Genomic DNA, 18064 nt, shown 5'->3' with positions numbered 1-18064 from the left:
GCTGGGAGGCCTTCGCGGATCGGATTGGTACATCTTCCGAAGGTTGATTTTAAGAAGTCCCAGAAGGTCGCGTCGCAGGGTCCGATGTGGCACCTTCAGCCAGAGGATCAGCAGGAGCAGCATCGGTCGCCTTGGTGGTTCGTGACCGCGAGAAATTGAATTGCCTTCGTCGCATTGGCTCTGACACCTTCGGAGGCATGGTCAGTGCATGCTAGCATCGTTAGCAAAAGTATTTCAATTCACGACCAGAAAAGAACCAGTTAGCAAGACTTACTCAATGGGGGCTCTAAAGACGCGTTTGCGTTGAAGAAACCGTATTTCCGAAGATTCACAGTCGTCACGAGCTTTTTCACATCGCGACTAGTTTGGGGCAGGAAGCCGAAAGATACGATCCTATCCAGATCAAAATCAGCCCTAAGTCAGTCATTTTGTTAACTGCTAGAAAAGAAACGGGTCGTTAGAAAGAAAACGCATTTCAAAATTAATGAGTTCACCAAGCGAAAAGAAAACGCATTTCAAAATTAATGAGTTCACCAAGCGAAAAGAGCCTACTCGGGTCCTGAAATCGGCAATGGCCGTAGTAACGAAAGAAGAAAAACTTCGTTTTGTAGGCCTCCGCGTTGCTAGTGTAGCTGTGTATCCCCTCGGCTATAGTAGGCCGCCAGGACAAGTAATAAGAATCCTTGTCCTTGCTCTTTTTCAAGAAATACGAGCAGCCGAGCTCCACGGTAGTTAGCTAGCCCAGCTTGTTCTCACGACACGCGATGTACATGGCAACATCAATAACATACGCATTCGGAGTGAGTTGCATCAGCGCTATCCCGAAGTGATCCAAGATTGACCTGATAAAAAGGGTGGAAGGGGATCAACCCCCCACCCTTGATGATCTCCTCGGAGATCGCGGCCATCCCACTTGATGGGTATGGCAATGAGTGGGCCACATCGCGAAAAACTTCCACATCAATACTGTACTGTTTTATCACCCTCTCGAGCTCTCCCCCGGTAAGTATTGAGTAGACCTCAAGAGTGACACTCGGAGCACCCTGCGAGGATGAACCGATTCCTTCCTCGGATCTGATCGTTGAGGGGTCCATTCTACAAGTCCGCAAAAGCGACAAGCAGGGGGGTCATTTAGTCATCGTACGCTACTCTGTATGATGACGTAGAAGGAAACAAACTCCCTAAAACCTAGAGAAAACCCTAACAGAATGATTCGAGCCGCCATTCATGGCTCGAACCCGACATGAGCGTCTCGTCTCCGATTAGCTACCGGAAGACTAACGCCATTTACCATCAACGAGGAATAAGAAAATGCAAACAGAAAACGATTCTTACCTCTCGGAATACGAAAATGGCTCATTTTGCTTCAAATATGAGAAACACGCTGGTTTGGAAGGCAAGGATTCCAAGCTTGCGAAAGTCTCCTGCTCTCTCTGAATGTTGATGGGTGATTTTTACACCAACTAAACGCACGTGTGCAATGTTGAGCTGGCCTAGAAGACACACGCTGAATGCAAGAAAAAATGAGAATAAATGCAATGGGAACAACTTTTAAAGTGGTTCGAATGCTAAGGAAGCAAATCCTACATCCACTGATGTTTGTATTAATGATAGAGGTCAGGTCGCGTTAGTGGATTGACTTACAAATGACTTACAAATGATAGTAAGAGAGAGAATGCTATATATCCTTGAGAGAGAATAGCTAATCCCTAAATGAGAGAGGAGCTCTCAATTTATAATGGGATTGATTAAGGTTATCATTATTGAATCTGTGAACCAACGTGAACTAGAGAGAGCAGGAGACTTTCGCAAGCTTGGAATCCTTGCCTTCCAAACCAGCGTGTTTCTGATATTTGAATCAGAAGGAGCCATTTTCATATTCCGAGAGGTAAGAATCATTCTCTATTTGTATTTTCTTGTTCCCCGTTGATGGTAAATGGCATTAATCTTCCGGTAGCTAATCGAAGATGAGACACTCATGTCGGGTTGGAGTCATGAATGGTGGCTCGAATCATTCTGTTAGGGTTTTCTATAGGTCTTAGGGAGTTTGTTTCCTTCCACATCATCGTACGGAGTAGCGTACGATGGCTAAATGACCCCCCTGCTTGTCGCTTTTACAGACCAGTAGAATAGACCTCTTAACGACCAGATCCGAGGAAGGAATCAGTTCATCCTCACAAGTGCTCTGAGTGTCACTCCTGAGGTCTACTCGGTACTTACCGGGGGAGAGCTCGAGAGGGTGATAAAATAGAACGGTATCGACATAGAAGTTTTCCGCAATGTGGCCCACTCATCGCCATACCCATCAAGTAGGATGGCCGCGATCTCCGAGGAGATCATCAAGGGTGGGGGGGTTGATCCCCTTCCACCCTTTTATTAGGTCGATCTTGGATCACTTCGGGATAGCGTCGATGCAACTCACTCCAAACGCGTATGTTATTGCTATTGCCATGTACATCATGTGTCGTGAGAACGGGCTGGGCAAGCTAACCGCGGTAAAGCTCGGTTGCTCATATTTCTTGAAAAAGAACAAGGACAAAGATTCTTATTACTTGTCCAGGCGACCTACTATAGCCGAGGGGATACACAGTTACCCTAGCAAACCGGGGACCTACGAAACGAAGTTTTTCTTCTTTCATTACGACGGCCATTACCGCTTTCAGGACCCGAGTAGGCTCTTTTCCCTTGGTGAACTCATTAAATTTGAAATGTGTTTTCTTTCTAACGACCCGTTTCTTTTCTGGCAGTTAACAAAATGACCGACTTAGGGCTGCTCTTCGATCCGGATAGGATCGTATCTTTCGGCTTCCTGCCCGAAGCCAGTTGCGAAGCAAAGAAGCTCGTGATGACCGCGAATCTGCGGAAATATGGTTTCTTCAATGCAAACGCATCTTTAGAGCCCCCATTGAGTAAGTCTTGCTAACTGGTTCTTTTCTGGTCGCGAATTGAAATACTTTTGCTGACGATGTTTGCATGCAGCGACCATGCCTCCGAAGGTGTCAGAGCCAATGCAACAAAGGCAATTCAATTTCCCGCGGTCACGGACTGCCAGGGCGACCGATGCTGCTCCTGTTAATCCCCCGGCTGAAGGTGCCACATTGGACCCCCCGGTGCGACCTTTTGGGACTTCTCAAAATCAACCTTTGGAAGACGTACCAATCTGATCCACGGAGACCTCCTAGCCATCGGCTATTCACCCAAGGCTAAAGACAATGGCTCAGTGAGCAAAGAAGATAAGGCAAATTCAGGTCAAAGAGTCAGAGACCGAATCCAAGGGCGATCAACCTAGGAGATTGCAGCCAGACGTCGGGAAGAGGTCAGGTAAGGAACCGACAGGCGACACGACCCCTGCTGAAGGCGCGAAGGAGGAAACTCTAGTGAATCAGTGATGGACTTGCTGGGGAACCTATCGGAGTACCTGCAGTCGATAGTCTACACTTTGCTAGAGTGCGGGCTCTCAGAAGTATTCGAGCAGTTCATAGGTTCCAGCGACGTGGACCTGATGTCCACATCGCTCCAGCACTTAAGCAAGGTAAACGAACTGTCTTCGGCAAAGACTTCCCTTAGTTCCTTTTAATAAAAACTAACTTGCTATTTTCCCCTGTTTGCAGGCCCTGCTTTCCATGCAACTGTTCCTGGAGAAGGTTCGACTGGGAGCTACAAAAGGGGAGGTCGCACTGAAGGAAGAGAACGCACAGCTCAAACGAAGCTTGGAAGCCGCCGAAGTAGAAAGGAACCTATCCTCTAAGTCAGCGAACCGATACCTCAGCAAAAGGGATGCGACTCTTCGTACAATGGACTTCTGAATAGCCGAGCTCGAGAAGCATGGCGAGGAGGTAAAGGAGCTCCAAAGGACTATAGCCAGACTTTCTGAGGTTAGAGAGAGGGACCAGGAGCTCAAAACGACTTCTCTGTGAGCCTCACGAGCAGAACAAGAGAGTGATGCCTCCGAGAAGCAAAGACAAGCTCTCGAGGCCAAACTCCAAGCAAGTCAGGGAAAAGTTGCTTTCCTGACCGAAGGGGTGCAGAATCAAGCAGCGGAGGTCAAAGAGAAGGCTGTCAAATGGGCGATCAAGTTTATTTATGCCTTGCAGCCGAAGAATCCGCCCTTTGATATGTCCGATCTCCCGGAGGACTGGCGTAAAACTCTCATGTCCATGGCGCGGTAGGATGATGAAGCAGCGGCTGCTCAAAAATCTAAACAGACAGAAGGTTCCGGACACGCCTCGGAGAAGCCCTCAGCCGACCAGCCTTAGGATGATAAGATCGATCCTCTAGGAGTTAGATTAGGGCTAACAGTTGTACCGTCTTGCCTGCTGTACTCTTTATATTAATGAAATATATTTTGCTTTTACAATTTCTGCTCGCTTTATTATACATGAGTTTACATTCTAAGTGCTCAATATTGGAACAAGTCTTTGCAAACATGATAACACATTTATACGGACAAAATTACATGTAAAGACTATTACAAGTGAACAGAATAATACTGATATACATTTATAAAGATAAAAAAATATTCTTTATAAGGAAAAATGAGTTCGGAATTACTGATAATAAGGTCGAAGGTGTTCAACATTCCAAGCTCGCGGTACTATGAAACCATTTAGCCTTTTTAGGTGGTAAGTCCCCGGCCTTATCACTTTGGCGATGCGGTATGGGCCTTCCAGTTAAGTCCTAACACTCCCGCGCTTGGTTCTCTAGTACCAAGGAGAGCTTCCTTTAATACAAGGTCGCCGACCTGGAAGTCTCTTCGTCTGACCTTAGAATCAAAGAACCTTTTGGCGCGTTGTCACACTTGTCACACCTCTTGACAAAGTTGTTCGTAAGAGATCGTGTGGCGGTGTGATTACCACAGATCCCTTCATGTATTTCCCTTATGATGTAATCTGCTTCTTCGCTGGTTACACATTGGAAGAGAAGGGCGCTAAATCCTCGCTTGTACAGTTGGTTTTCGATGAGGGTGTAACGAGAAGATCTTGTTCGTAGGACCCTTGCCTCGACCTTGTCGTCAGGCAAGGTCCCATCCTTGAGGTATTGGAAGATGGGAGTCACCCAAGAATTAGATTCAGCTACATTCATGGCCTGTTCGATCGGGCTGATACTAGGGGCCTCGATGAATTGAACAAGAATGCTATCCGGTGCTTCTGAGTCCAACGATGAGGTTATCCTTGCCACGGCGTCTGCCACAGAGTTGCTATCTGTAGGAATCTGAGTGATCGTGAAGTGTTTGAATGGCTCGAGTACGGCCTTAGCTTCTTTCAAATAACAGATCATTTTTTCTTCCTTGGTTTGGTACTCTCCTAAAATCTGGTTGACGACCAGCATGGAGTCACTATAGATACTGATCGCAGTTGCACCTATTTCTCTGGCCAACCGCAATCTAGCGAGTAGAGCTTCATACTCGGCCTCATTGTTGGTTGCCTTAAACCCGAACCGGAGAATGCCGTGAACGCGAGCCCATTCAGGACTCAAAAGGAGAAGACCTGTGCCAGCCCTCTTTCTGTTTGATGATCCATTGACGTAGAGGCTCTAGGTCGACAGATTCTGAGCAGTTTCCTGAATAGTTTTGCTAGGCTGTTGTTCTGACTAACTTGGAAGATATGAAAATTCTAATACGAAGTCGGCAACAGCCTGCCCTTTGATAGTCGATCTTGGTTTATACTTCAGATTGAATTGACTCAATTCCATGGCCCATTTAAGCAATTTACCCGATGCCTCTGGCTTCTAGAGGACCTGTCTGAGCGGGTAATTAGTCATTACATGGATTGTATGGGCGTGAAAGTAAGGTCGTAGCTTTCTGGAAGTGATCAGCAGGACATAGGCTAATCATTTCGTTTTTGGATACCGCATCTCAGCATCCAACAGACGCTTGCTTGCGTAGTATACTGGCCATTGGATCTTTTCCTCTTCCTGAACTAAGGCTGCACTGACCGCGAACTGAGAGAGGGACAGGTACAGGAGGAGGATCTCTTGCGGGAGAGGCTTGGACAGGAGATGTGGCTTCCTGAGGTGCTCTTTAATACTTTGGAATGCCTGTTCACACTCGGGAGTCCACTCGAACTTTTTATTGGCCTTCAGAACATTGAAGAATGGAAAACAGCAATCTGTTAGCCTCGATATGAAGCGACTTAGCGCCGCTATTCGCCTATTAAGGCTCATGACCTGCTTTTTGCTGGTCGGACTTTCCATGTCGAGGTGAGCTTAAATTTTCTCAGGATTGATCTCTATTCCCCGTTGGTTAACCATGTATCCTAGGAATTTCCTGAGGATACTCCGAACGAGCACTTGAGGGGATTCAGCTTCATTCTGTACAGTCGGAGGATATCAAACATCTCAGTGAGATGCGTTATGTGATCTGAAGCGACGTGGGATTTGACCAGCATGTCATCTACATAAACCTCCATTGACTTACCGATCTGATCGGAGAACATCCGGTTAACCAATCGTTGGTTGGTCGCGCCAGCATTCTTGAGGCCGAAGGGCATACCTCTATAGCAGTACAGTCCCCGATCTGTAATAAAGGATGTATGCTCTTCGTCCGATGCGTACATCGAAATTTGATTATATCCTGAGTATGCATCCATAAAACTTAGTAGTTCGTGCCTCGAGGTGGCATCTACGAGCTGGTCGATTCTGGGCAGGGGAAAGCTATCTTTCGGGCATACTTTGTTGAGGTCGCTGAAGTCGACATAGGTTCGCCACTTGTCATTGAGCTTCTTCACCAGGACCGGGTTGGTAACCTCGGTCGGGTAGAGTGCTTCACGGATGGATCCGTTTCGGAGGAGGTTATCCACCTGTAGCTTTAAGGCAGCATATCTCTTCAAATCCATCACCCTTCTTTTTTGGCGAACTGGCTTAGCTTTTCTATCGATTTCAACGCATGGTAGATGATATCCAGGTTGATCCCAACCATAACTACGTGCGACCAGACGAACACATCGATATTTTCCTTGAGGAAGCTGATCAGTTCGGAGGCGAGCTGGGGGTTGAGATTGCTCTCAATCCTTAACACCCGGCTCGGCTCGCCTTGTTCGACCGATACTTCACACAAATCCTCAACTGGCCCACTGGAAGGGCTTTCCTAAATTCAGGATCCATGTTATCCTCGATTGGACCAAGCTGTGGCTTGATCCGGCTGATCGCCATAGCCTGTCCGGGAATGCCATGCGAGATACCCTTCCCTTTGCATGCCATCTGCACTACTTTTATGTAACAGTCGCGAGATGCACTTTGAGATCTACTAACTTCCCCTATCCCCGTCGGGGTGGGGAACTTAATCTTTAGATGGTGTATCAAAGTGACTGCCTTGAAGTTTCTTAGTAGCGGTCGCCAGATTCCATGAAAAGCAAATGGCCAATCCACTACCAAGAATTCAGTAACCTTGGACACTTCGTCAAAGTCACCCAACGTGACTGGAAGTTGGATCATTCCTTGGGGATCAAGTGGTCCCCTATGAAACCATAAAGAGGGAACGAGGCGGGCTTCAGGTTGGCCTCATCCAAGTTCATTCTCTCGAAAGTAGTCTGCAACAGGATATTTACAGCACTTCCATTATCCACCAACATTCTACGGACGTTATGGCGCCCAATGAGGGGCGTGATCACAAGAACGTCGTCGTGGGAATGTTGCAAATAGGCTGCATCCTTTTTGGAGAAGGAAATTTCCTCCTCCCTGCGAACCTTTTGTGGTTGCTGCGTCGTGTTCATCACACTGATGGGGTCATGATGAGCTGCACAAGCATATCTTTCCTACGCACCCTGTGTGTTCCTCGCGAGGTGCAACCCTCCAAAGATCATATTGACACTGCAATATCCTTTGCGATCACAACGCCTTTTTCCTTGTTCCCCCTGACTTTTCTCCTGTGCGGGAGCAGAGTTGTCAATATACTCCTTGAAATGCCCCTCCTTGATGAGTTCTTCGATTGCTTGCTTGAGAGCTCGGCATTCATCGGTGTGATGCCCGCTATCTCGATGAAAGCGACAATACTTTTTATTATTTCTGGCTGACGTGGGAGTTTTCATGGGCTCGGGCTCTCCGAGCAGGCTGGCTTCTTCTGATTTATCAAGAATAGCCGATACAGATGCATTCAAAGGCGTATATTGATCTCTATCGTGATCGTGACGAGGGACAGGAGCATAAGACTTTTTGGGCTCGTAGCGAGGTTTCTTTCATTTTCGCTGATCATCAGTAGCCCATCTGCGATCAGGTCTCCTACTTTCCCCCCGACCAAATGAACTGCCTGATGCGCCAGGATTGCAGCGGTGGAACGCCACCACTGAATTTTCAATTCGGAGGTACTTCTCCGCAAGATTATAGAATTAGGTAAGGGAAACATCATCCTCGGCCTGTAGCTCTTTCCACAAGTCGGTTTGTGGACGAACTCCTGCTATGATGAGAGTCTGAACAGACTCTTTGGGAGTATGATTTACCTTGTTGAGTTCTCTGTGAAATCGGTCGATGTAAGACTAGAGGGATTCGTCCCTCTTTTGCCTTATATTGCTGAGGTAGCTCAAAGACATTGAAAATTTTCGGTTCACTTGGAAGTGCCTTAGGAATGTCGCGCTTATCTGAGCCCACGAACTGATCGATCTCGCTGGGAGCGATCTGAACCACCGTTTGACATGAGAGGTTAAAGTTACTGCCAAACAACGGTATTTTGCTAAATCTGAGACCTGATGAAGCTCTATCAGGTCATTGAATTTATGTAAATGATCCTACGGATCATAATTTCCATCAAACGCCCGCATGTCAGGCATCTTGAATCCTGGTGGGACTGGAGCGGCTAGCATTTCGAGAGAGAAGGGGACGCAGATGCGATCTGCTCTTGCTCATTTTACTAAGCTCTTAATCGGTCTAGAGCTCACTGCAGTTCTTCAATCTGAGGCAATGGAGCCACTTGGGGATTGCTTTCACCCATGTGAGTTTGACCCTCGTGATTACGGTTGAGGAAAGTCCAAAGGTCGAATTCCTCTGCGCCTCTATCGGTGGCCCCGGTCGCTCTCGACACACGCTGGCTAGAGGCGTGTGATGGCGATGGATGATGCAAGGTATTTTCACGACCTTCGCGGTAGTACGAATTGCCCCACGAAGTGTGGGAACCCCCCGCACGATGACGATCAGGATCGTTTTGCTGGAGGTGATAAAAGTCACCCCGCTCGGCATTTTTATGGGGGTGTACCCGCAACGTGGCATGGGACAGCTCGGGCTGCATCTTTTCACCGAGTCTTAAGGCCACTGATATTCTGCTCAGGACGCGACCGGTGTTTGCTGGCCCTTTGGAGCCTGTAGGCCCATTTTTGGCCACTTGCTTACCCTTTCGTTGATGCGCTCTAGTGCTCGCAGCACGGGCTATCTCCCTTTGCCGCGCTTTCACGCGACCTGCAGGCGTTTTTGGCGGTTGCACCACCCCAGCTGATTTGATTGGCACGCCTTGGTCCAAACGGTCTAACCTTCGGTTCCCCCTTTGGAGAGTATTGTCGAACCTCTCCAGGTGCTTCTAATGGCAGGGTCAAGTTGTGAACTTGATGGGATATCCCCAGCTCCATTTTGCAGAACCGAAGGTATTTCGGAAGAGGTGTCCTCCTGGACTTGGGGTATCCCCTCAGCACCCTGGTTGGTTCTCTCAGGTTTAGGCTGGCAGGCCATTTGCTGTTGTAGGGCCAGTAAGTTAGAGATTTTCCTAATGAAGGATGAACACTAAATCAAACCCTCCTTCTAGCGCCAAACTGTTGATGCGTGATTTCTACACCAACTAAACGCACGTATGCAATGCTGAGCTGGCCTAGAAGACACGCTGAATGCAAGAAAAAATGAGAATAAATGCAATGGAAATAGCTTTTAAAGTGGTTCGGATGCTAAGAAAGCAAATCTTACGTCCACTGATGTTTGTATTAATGATAGAGGTGAGGTGTCGTTAGTGGATTGACTTACAAATGATAGTAAGAGAAAGAATGCTATATATCCTTGAGAGAGAATAGCTAATCCCCTAAGTGAGAGAGGAACTCTCAATTTATAGTGGGATGGATTAAGGTTATCATTACTGAATCTGTGAGTTGGTGGGATTATCCGTGCAAATCTTTCTTTATGTCACATTGCCCACCTTCTAGAGTGATTTACGAGATTTGGAGCAAGGATTGGACACGTGGGAGCACCACAACTTCTGGCTGGTCTGGCAGGCACCCACTATTCTGACAAAAGCTTGCTGCTCCTTTCTCCACGTGACTCGGCTGCTGGTGCACCCATGCTCTGACTTTTGCATGCTGACTAGACCTTACGTCAGCCCTGCATTCTTTTGGCATAACAAAAGTAAATTTTCCAAAGAAAAAATATGGACATTTTAGTTTTAAAAGAATTAATAAAAATAATTTGAGGTATCAAAAAAAAAAAAAAAAAAAAAAAAAACTTGGTTTGGCCCGCCTGGGCATAAGTTGCAGTCGGGCTTGGCTCGACCCGAGGCTTTGGTAGGAAAACACGACCCAGTATATTATATGAGATTATATAAAACTATATATAGTTCGCTATATAAAATTTCAGAAAGCCTCAAAAATTTAGATAACTCCCTAAAAACTTTTCATCATATAAAATCACTGATAACCCCTAAGAAATAGCATACAGCCCCTAACTATTCAATAAAATATCAAATACCCCTTTTTCATATAACCAATCCCGGGCTTTTTCTAGGCCCAAACTTGCATTTTTTAGAAAACCCAGGCAAACTCAACCCAAGCTCGGGGCTCTTACTAGGTGTGTAATAGAGCCAAGCTTAACTGAGTATTAAGAAGCTCGAGCTCGAGCTCGACTCGGTTGGAACAATTAGAGTTCAAGCTCGATAGATATATGGTAGGCTCAAGCTTGGCTTAGGGACTCGATTACAACATAGTCAAGCTTGGCTTAAGGACTCGATTACAACATAGTCAAGCTTGAGCAGCTCGACTACATTGTAATCGAGCCAATTAAGCCCATTTCCTTTTTTCTTCCATTTCATCTTTCAATCCTCTTAACGGAAAAAAAAAAAAAAAATCCAATCCGACACTAAACCTGACTTGGTATTGTGTTGATGAATGGATATCAGTGGTAATCTAGACCAAGCTACGCTACTTCGCCAGTGCAAGCCCAAGCTAGATTTGGCTTGATGCGAGCAAACCTCAACCCGGCGGCTTCTCTCCACCATCTCTCTCCTTGATGCCATGGGTCATAATGTCGTTGAGAGCGCAAGCCCAAGCTAGATCTGGCTTGAGGCAGGCAAACCTCAACCCGACGGCTTCTCTCCTCCACGCCATGGGTCATCTCCTCTATGTCATCGACCTCTCGACGTTATCACCGTTCCCCATCTTCTCATGAAAGATTTTTTACGACAATAAGAATGGTGGGGTGGGATGAATTTTTGTTCAACAAGTATGGGCTAACGGTGGCTGTTGGTGGTTGGTGGGTTTTGTGGCCAGGTGTAATAAATTTTGGTTTGAGTTTTTGTTAGTGGTAGAATCGATGGTTTTTTATTTCATTTCTATCATTCTGTGGGTGGTTTTCGATTTCATTTCTTTGGGTGGTAGATGGTTTTCGATTTTAGCTCGAGCTCAAGCAGCTCATGAGCTTAATTGAGCTCGACTATTTTAATTTTATATTAATATAAAATTAAAATAGTCAAGCTCAATTAAGCTATATAAAATTAAAATAGTCGAGCTCAATTAAGCTCATGAGCTACTTGAGCTCGAGCTCAACTTGAGCCGAGCCTGAGCTACTTGTGAGCGGCTCCGCTCGCCTGACAGCCCTAGTTCTTAAATCCCTAGAGGTATAATCTTGAAAAACGGTATTTCATTTTAAGGTAGATTTAATGATATATTTCAAAGACTCTAGGGTGTAAGTGTCAATATTTAAAACATGAGGGAGTCCAACAGTAACACGATTGGGAGCAGACCAAGCAGCTTGAATTTCAAAATCAAGTACTAAACCAACCATAGAGAAGAAGAAGAAACTCTTGAACTTCAATTCACCATTTCTTTTACACGGTCATTCCCCAGATGAAAAATTTAGGGTTTGGCTGGTGAAGCAATGTTGGGCGCCAGGTTTTCTCTGTTCGGTAGTGGCGGTGGCGGAGGCGGATCGTACAAGCCGGTGGATAATTCCCGAGACAGCGAAGTCTTGCCGAGGCTAAAACTACAAACAGATAAAGATGTGTACAGGCCTGGCGACTCCCTTTACATTACGATCGAGATCTGCAATCCTCTCAGTGACGATGCTTCTCTCTCTTCGTTATTGATTGAAAGCCTTGCATTTGAAATCAAAGGGATTGAGAAGTTGGATAGTCAGTGGTTCGCTACTCAGAAGCCACTTCCCGGATCCAAACAGAGAAGAGGTTTTCTTTTTAACTTTTTAACAAATTTATGGGATCTGGTTCTATTATAATGGATTAAGATGTTTAAATTGAATCGGGGTTTTCAGGTGAACATGTTTTCTTGGACAGTTCAGCTTCGTCATTGATTTCAAATCAGATTGTGTCATCTGGTGCCACAAAATCATGTAAGTTTTTTTTTCTTTTTTTCGCGTTCTGTTTAATTTTGGCATTAAATTTGTCTGTTTGTTAGATGTTTTGTTGACATGAATTCTCTCAAACCTTTAAGTACATTTCAAACTGGGTGTCATCTGGCTCTGCTATTTCTGTTATGATGAATTTTTAATTATGATCCAGTGAATGGATTTATAATTAGTATCTCTGAGACCACACTAAAGTCTATCTTAGATTAGAAACAGGACTTGTAACGAATATTAAATTTGTTAAACTTGATGATATTATTAGGACGAAGTGAAGGAGGTGTAAAATTGGGAAGATGAATTGATATGGTAAGAAAAATGAAACCAAGAACCAACAGGAAGACAAAAATTATCAAATGTGATTTCTACAACAATGTAGGAGCTTAATCATAGAAATATGTCACCACATTTGCCAAACCTGCTACAGGGATGTAAATCTAGATATATATTTAAGCTTAGATGATTCTTTCAGTCAACAATGACTAGCTTTTTTCTCCTGTGACAATAATTTATTACTTCAGTTAGTCATGTTATATATAGTAGGTGTCCAGCCTCACCAATTGTTTGGTCCTTGTTGGGCTTCCTTTTTGAAGGTCTAGAGATTGATTTTGATATGGTTTTCAGAGGTTACATCTCTTTGCATTATCTCCACTTTTTTATCTGGGCAAAGAGATTTGTTGATGCATTTTTAGATGCAGAAAAAAAATGCTGCAAGAGTTCTTAGAAAAGAATAAAAGTGGAGGGATGGTTGGAGATATGTAAATTACACTGTAGGTAGAAGTAATAGAAAAAAGGAAAATAACTACAGTCACATTGGGATTCGCATACAAAATTGGAATCTGACTAGCTAATCATAATTTCCAAAAAGTTGGTAGTTTAGAAGCTTTGTCCAATCTTGGTCAATGATTTGTAAAAGTTGGTGACAAACTGCTGTTTCTTTGCGACTGGTGTACGATTATTTGTTATGTTTCTTTATAATTCATGGCGTATCCAGTTCCTCAAATATATAAAAAATATCTACCTCTTTCATACTATATATTGGTTCAAGATAGTTAATTTGTTAGAACACTTTTGCTTATCTGCAGATGTTGTCCGGACTGAGTTGCCAAGCATTATACCACCCTCTTACCGAGGTACGACCATTCGCTACATGTACTATGTTAAGAGTTCGCTATCCGGACGGTGGCTGATACTGGAAAACGGGAACACTCATAGAGAGTCAATAAAAGATGTTACTGAAGTGGTTTGTTCTTGAAATTTTCTTATTCGCTATAGGCACTGCTGAAATGATTTTGGTTTGATTGCATTATCTTTTACATATGGATTGTGCACTGCTTCACCAAGGATCATTTTTTTGCGACTTTTTGTGCTCTGCTTTTGAAGTTTTTGTATTCTTCCGTGTTATTGACTTTTCTTCTGTTGGTTGTAGCCCCGTGATTGACTTTTCTGATAAACATTGTGCACCACGATTTTAATTAGCTTTTGGGAGTGAGGGCTATTCTTTATTTGCTAATAATGTCTGGTTATAACATGCTTTCTGTTAGGGTTGATCAGGTGTTCTCATTTACATTGTACATGTCGTGTGTTTTATGATACATGGTGTAATGTGATTATTTCTTTATAAAGATGATTATGGTTAATTGATATTTTGTTTCTCATTTCTTGTTGTTACAGACCTTTCTGATACTTTAGATATTGACAATATCTTTATTTACTTTTGACTTTTGGAGTCACTATTTTTTATTCTAATTTCATACTTTGTAAAAATATAAATTTTTGTATGTATGGATTTGCTTGGAACTCCTAAATTTCCTTACAGTAATGGAGGTGTGTTTTTAATTTCAACAGGAAGCTCGTATACCATTACAAATTTGGGTCACTCAGAAAAACAATGGCTTGCTAATGGAAGAAGGTCAACTTGAAGGTAAGCTGCTGTTCGGTTCCTTTTATACCAAATAGTTCCAGGATGTATTCAAAGTCATTACTATGATAGAGTTATCATGTCATTGTTTAATGCAACAACAATTATCTAGGAACTATTGACAGCCGATTATGAAGGGCGACTGAACTCAATATTCTTTGTTCTTCTGACTTGTTTTAATTTTTGCAAGTACTTTCTTATATGACCTAAAAGTTATGCATAATGGATTTTTTAATGTCAAAGGTTTTGACGGTTATTACATGCTGCTCAGCATGTTTCAGCAACAGGGTTAAGTCAATATTCAATCTTGTCACTCTACTGTTTGATTGTGGTCTGACTATAGCAACATGCTCGGATAATTATCTTTAATTGTTCTAATACACTGAGAAAGAATTTTCTTCTTTCTATGATTATAAGGGAAACATCTTAATAAACAGTTCTCTATACGTTTGTTAACAGAATTTTGAATTCTTGTACTAATGGATTTTATTTCTGAACTGCAAAGTGTCAGTCAAAGTTGTCCATCATTATTGCCCAAGTTGCATGCTTGATGGATAAAGTGATCGTGAGTTGGCTTAATTGAGTGTGGATGCACTTTGAAATTCTGGAAGCTTGTAAGGCTTCTCATTTAAGAATTGTTCCTGTGTACTAGGGTTTGCACCCTTGTGCTCCTGCTCTTCAATGTAAATTCTTACTAGTAGAGAAAAGAGGATAAGTACATAGTGGTTTGTACTTCAATTAGTTTATTTCCATATGAGCAAAGTTTTTCTGGCATCTGTATCTGGAATATTGTGTATCTGTATGGTAGTTAGCAAAAGATGATTTTTATTCTTCTTGTAAGTTGCTTGGTGGAAATAAGTCTTAAAATGGTAGTTTGAAAATGACGAAACCCTGCTATGCATATTATAGCACAGCCCAAAATGAGATTCTGTTACTTGATTCTCTGAATTTTCGGTGATACAGTATTAATATATGCAGCTGCATCCGTTATATTAAAAGAATGGCATATGAATTATGCTTGATATCTTCTCAATGGTTTCAGGAATTGTTCCTGTTACAACCATCCAAATGGATATATATTGGAAAGAGATGGATGGAGACTCTGAATGGGTGAGATGTTAGTGATTCTTATCTATGTATTGTATAATCATCTTTTTATCTTAAAAGCCTACTCATTTTTTGAGTAATTTAGAACCTTTATGATGGCATCTTCTTTTAAGCAATTCTTTTTGTTGACAGTTTGAAATTATGGCTACTCATTAAATTCGTTTTCTGACACAGGCTAGAGCAAATGAGATATATGATGGAGTTGAGGAAGGGTATGCAAGCTCCAGGGATGAGATCTCTTCTGTTTCTTCCTACAACCCCAGTAAAGAAAGCATGCTTAAAACTTTTGGAAGTTCATTGTCTTTGCAATCATCTACTGCAAGATCTTCGACCAAGGATATTCCAAATCTGGATGGAGAACGTCCAAGCTTATCTTCAAATGCAGCACTTCCTCGGCTATCAGCAGCAGAGGTGTTGTATGACTCTAGTGCAGGTCAGTGAGTTATATTTGAGACTCCTGACCATTAGGTTTATTGAGTCTCTCTCTCTCTCTCTCTCTCTCTCTCTCTCTTTCTTTCTCTCTCTTGAGTCCTGAAATAGTAATTACACTTCACATGTTTAGTTTATTTAAATGTATATGAAGTTTTCCTTGTGAATTATTCACCGTGCTCACCTAAGTAATGGAAAGTTTGTTATGTTATTAATTTGATTAGGAAGGAGAGCTTTTCTAACCATAGGCTATTTTTAAAAACAGATATCGTGTCATCAAGTGAACAGCAGAAGCTTACAGAACCCCTATCTGCTGATGATATCTCAGGATTATCACCTTCACCTCGATTACGAGCCATTGAACCTGCAGCATGTAAGCTCACTTCACTTATTTTTATTTCATTCTCTTAGGAATGCATCCCATTTATCTTGGATATGATTGTAACTTTTGTAATGCCTGAGAAGTATCCAAAGATGTGCCTTTTGCCTTCATGGTGTGTGATTTGTCGAAGAAGTGAAGAGACTGCAAATCATCTTTTTTTTCATTGAACTGGGGCTTCTAATTTGTGGCTAGAATATGCAAAATAGCCATAATAGCTTGGGTTAGCCCAGGTTCATGTGATGCAAAACTTTTGGAGCATATTTTGTTTTTGTAAAAGGAAAGAAAACCAAGACTACTTGTACATGTGCACTAGTTGCTCTCTTTTGGGCAAAACAGCTAGAAACAAACAACTATATTTTGAAGGGGAGAAACTGGAAATTGATGTAGGAAGAGTATAATTAGTCTAAGGTTATTGAGTCTTTGTTTGAATTATTTTAGGGATTTTGTCAAAGTATTTTTAGAGTTTAATTTTCGTTTGAGTTGTTTTAGGTTTAGGATTTATTTCTGATTTAATTAGGACTCAGATTCTGTTTCAAAGGCATCTATTGTTATTCGTGACATGGTTGATATATATATATATAGGAGATTGATTATGATATATGAATAACGGTTTTCTCTCCTCTGACTTCTCGGTTTCTTTCTTATGTCTCTAATTCTTCTAAATTTCCTTTCCCCCTTTTCTTGTTGTTCTCCCTAGTCTATTCTTCTATTTTCTCCAATTTTTCTATAATCTATTTTGTGCTTCTTCTGGTTCTCTATTTCTCTATCAAAAACAGTTGTAGTTTGTGGGGAGAAATTTGGCTTTATGCTTCACTTTGGACTCCGACCTTAATCAGGAAGGAGTATTGGGTAATTTTGTATAGATAATTTTCTTTTTGACCAGGGAGAGGTTGTTATGATTGGTGTTTCTGGGCTGTCTTTGTGTAGGGTGGATGCTCTTCCTTAGAATTTTTGTCTTCAATGTGAGCTGTTGGTTCATACTAGTATCTTCTTTTAAATCATTATTAATGCCTTTCCCTTAGTTTACAATGGAGGAACAAACAATTGTTTTTTGTAATAAATTGTGTAAACTTATTTGCTGCAAACATTTTCCGCAGCAGAAGGCTTTATTCGAGGAAGGTCTTATAACATCAGGATGGATGACCAAGTTGTGCTAAGATTTTCTCCAAAGAACTCGGATTCAACTTATTACTTCAGTGATATGGTAATGACAATTTTAAACGACTCTTTGCATAATTCAACGTTCTTTCCTTCTTTCCCCCAGTACGTTTTGTTGAACTGTTATGGTGACAGATAGGTGGAACTCTTACTTTCTTTCATGAAGGAGCTCGGAGATGCCTTGAGGTAACTTTATACTACAAGCAATGGAAAATTACCATAAGAAATAAAGACTTACTGAGGTTTAATTGACCTTTTAACCAGCATGTTTGGTGCCTTGCAGGTTTCAATAACATTGGAAACTTCAGAGACCATAAGCCGGCGTTTTGTTCATCCTTCTCGAAGAAACTCACCAACAATTACGAAGGTGTACTTTCGATTCTCACTTTTAACATTTAGCAATTTGGTAAATTAGAGTAATACCCATTTTGTAATAATTGTTGAATATTATTCTAGAACCCATTTGTTTGCCTTATAAATATTCCTCATTAAATGAGTTGTCAAACTTCGATGAAAAATCATGGGAATTAGCCACC

The 18064-nt window shown here is 42.5% G+C and overlaps 1 protein-coding gene across 1 annotated transcript; it reads left to right on the top strand.

The window, feature by feature from the left end:
• Positions 1-11964: 11964 nt before the first annotated feature.
• On the top strand, positions 11965-17943 carry LOC116125021. The gene is made up of 10 exons (XM_031410750.1): positions 11965-12355; positions 12442-12519; positions 13617-13774; positions 14380-14455; positions 15495-15562; positions 15734-15992; positions 16254-16361; positions 17468-17574; positions 17664-17714; positions 17812-17943. The coding sequence occupies exons 1-10, from the start codon at positions 12052-12054 to the stop codon at positions 17941-17943; spliced, it is 1341 nt and encodes a 446-aa protein (XP_031266610.1). The 5' UTR covers positions 11965-12051.
• Positions 17944-18064: the final 121 nt, after the last annotated feature.

Source organism: Pistacia vera, unplaced genomic scaffold (genome assembly GCF_008641045.1).
Source record: "Pistacia vera cultivar Batoury unplaced genomic scaffold, PisVer_v2 Contig159, whole genome shotgun sequence".
In the NCBI taxonomy this organism is placed as follows: Eukaryota; Viridiplantae; Streptophyta; class Magnoliopsida; order Sapindales; family Anacardiaceae; genus Pistacia; species Pistacia vera.
This window is presented reverse-complemented; position numbering and strand designations above follow the sequence as displayed.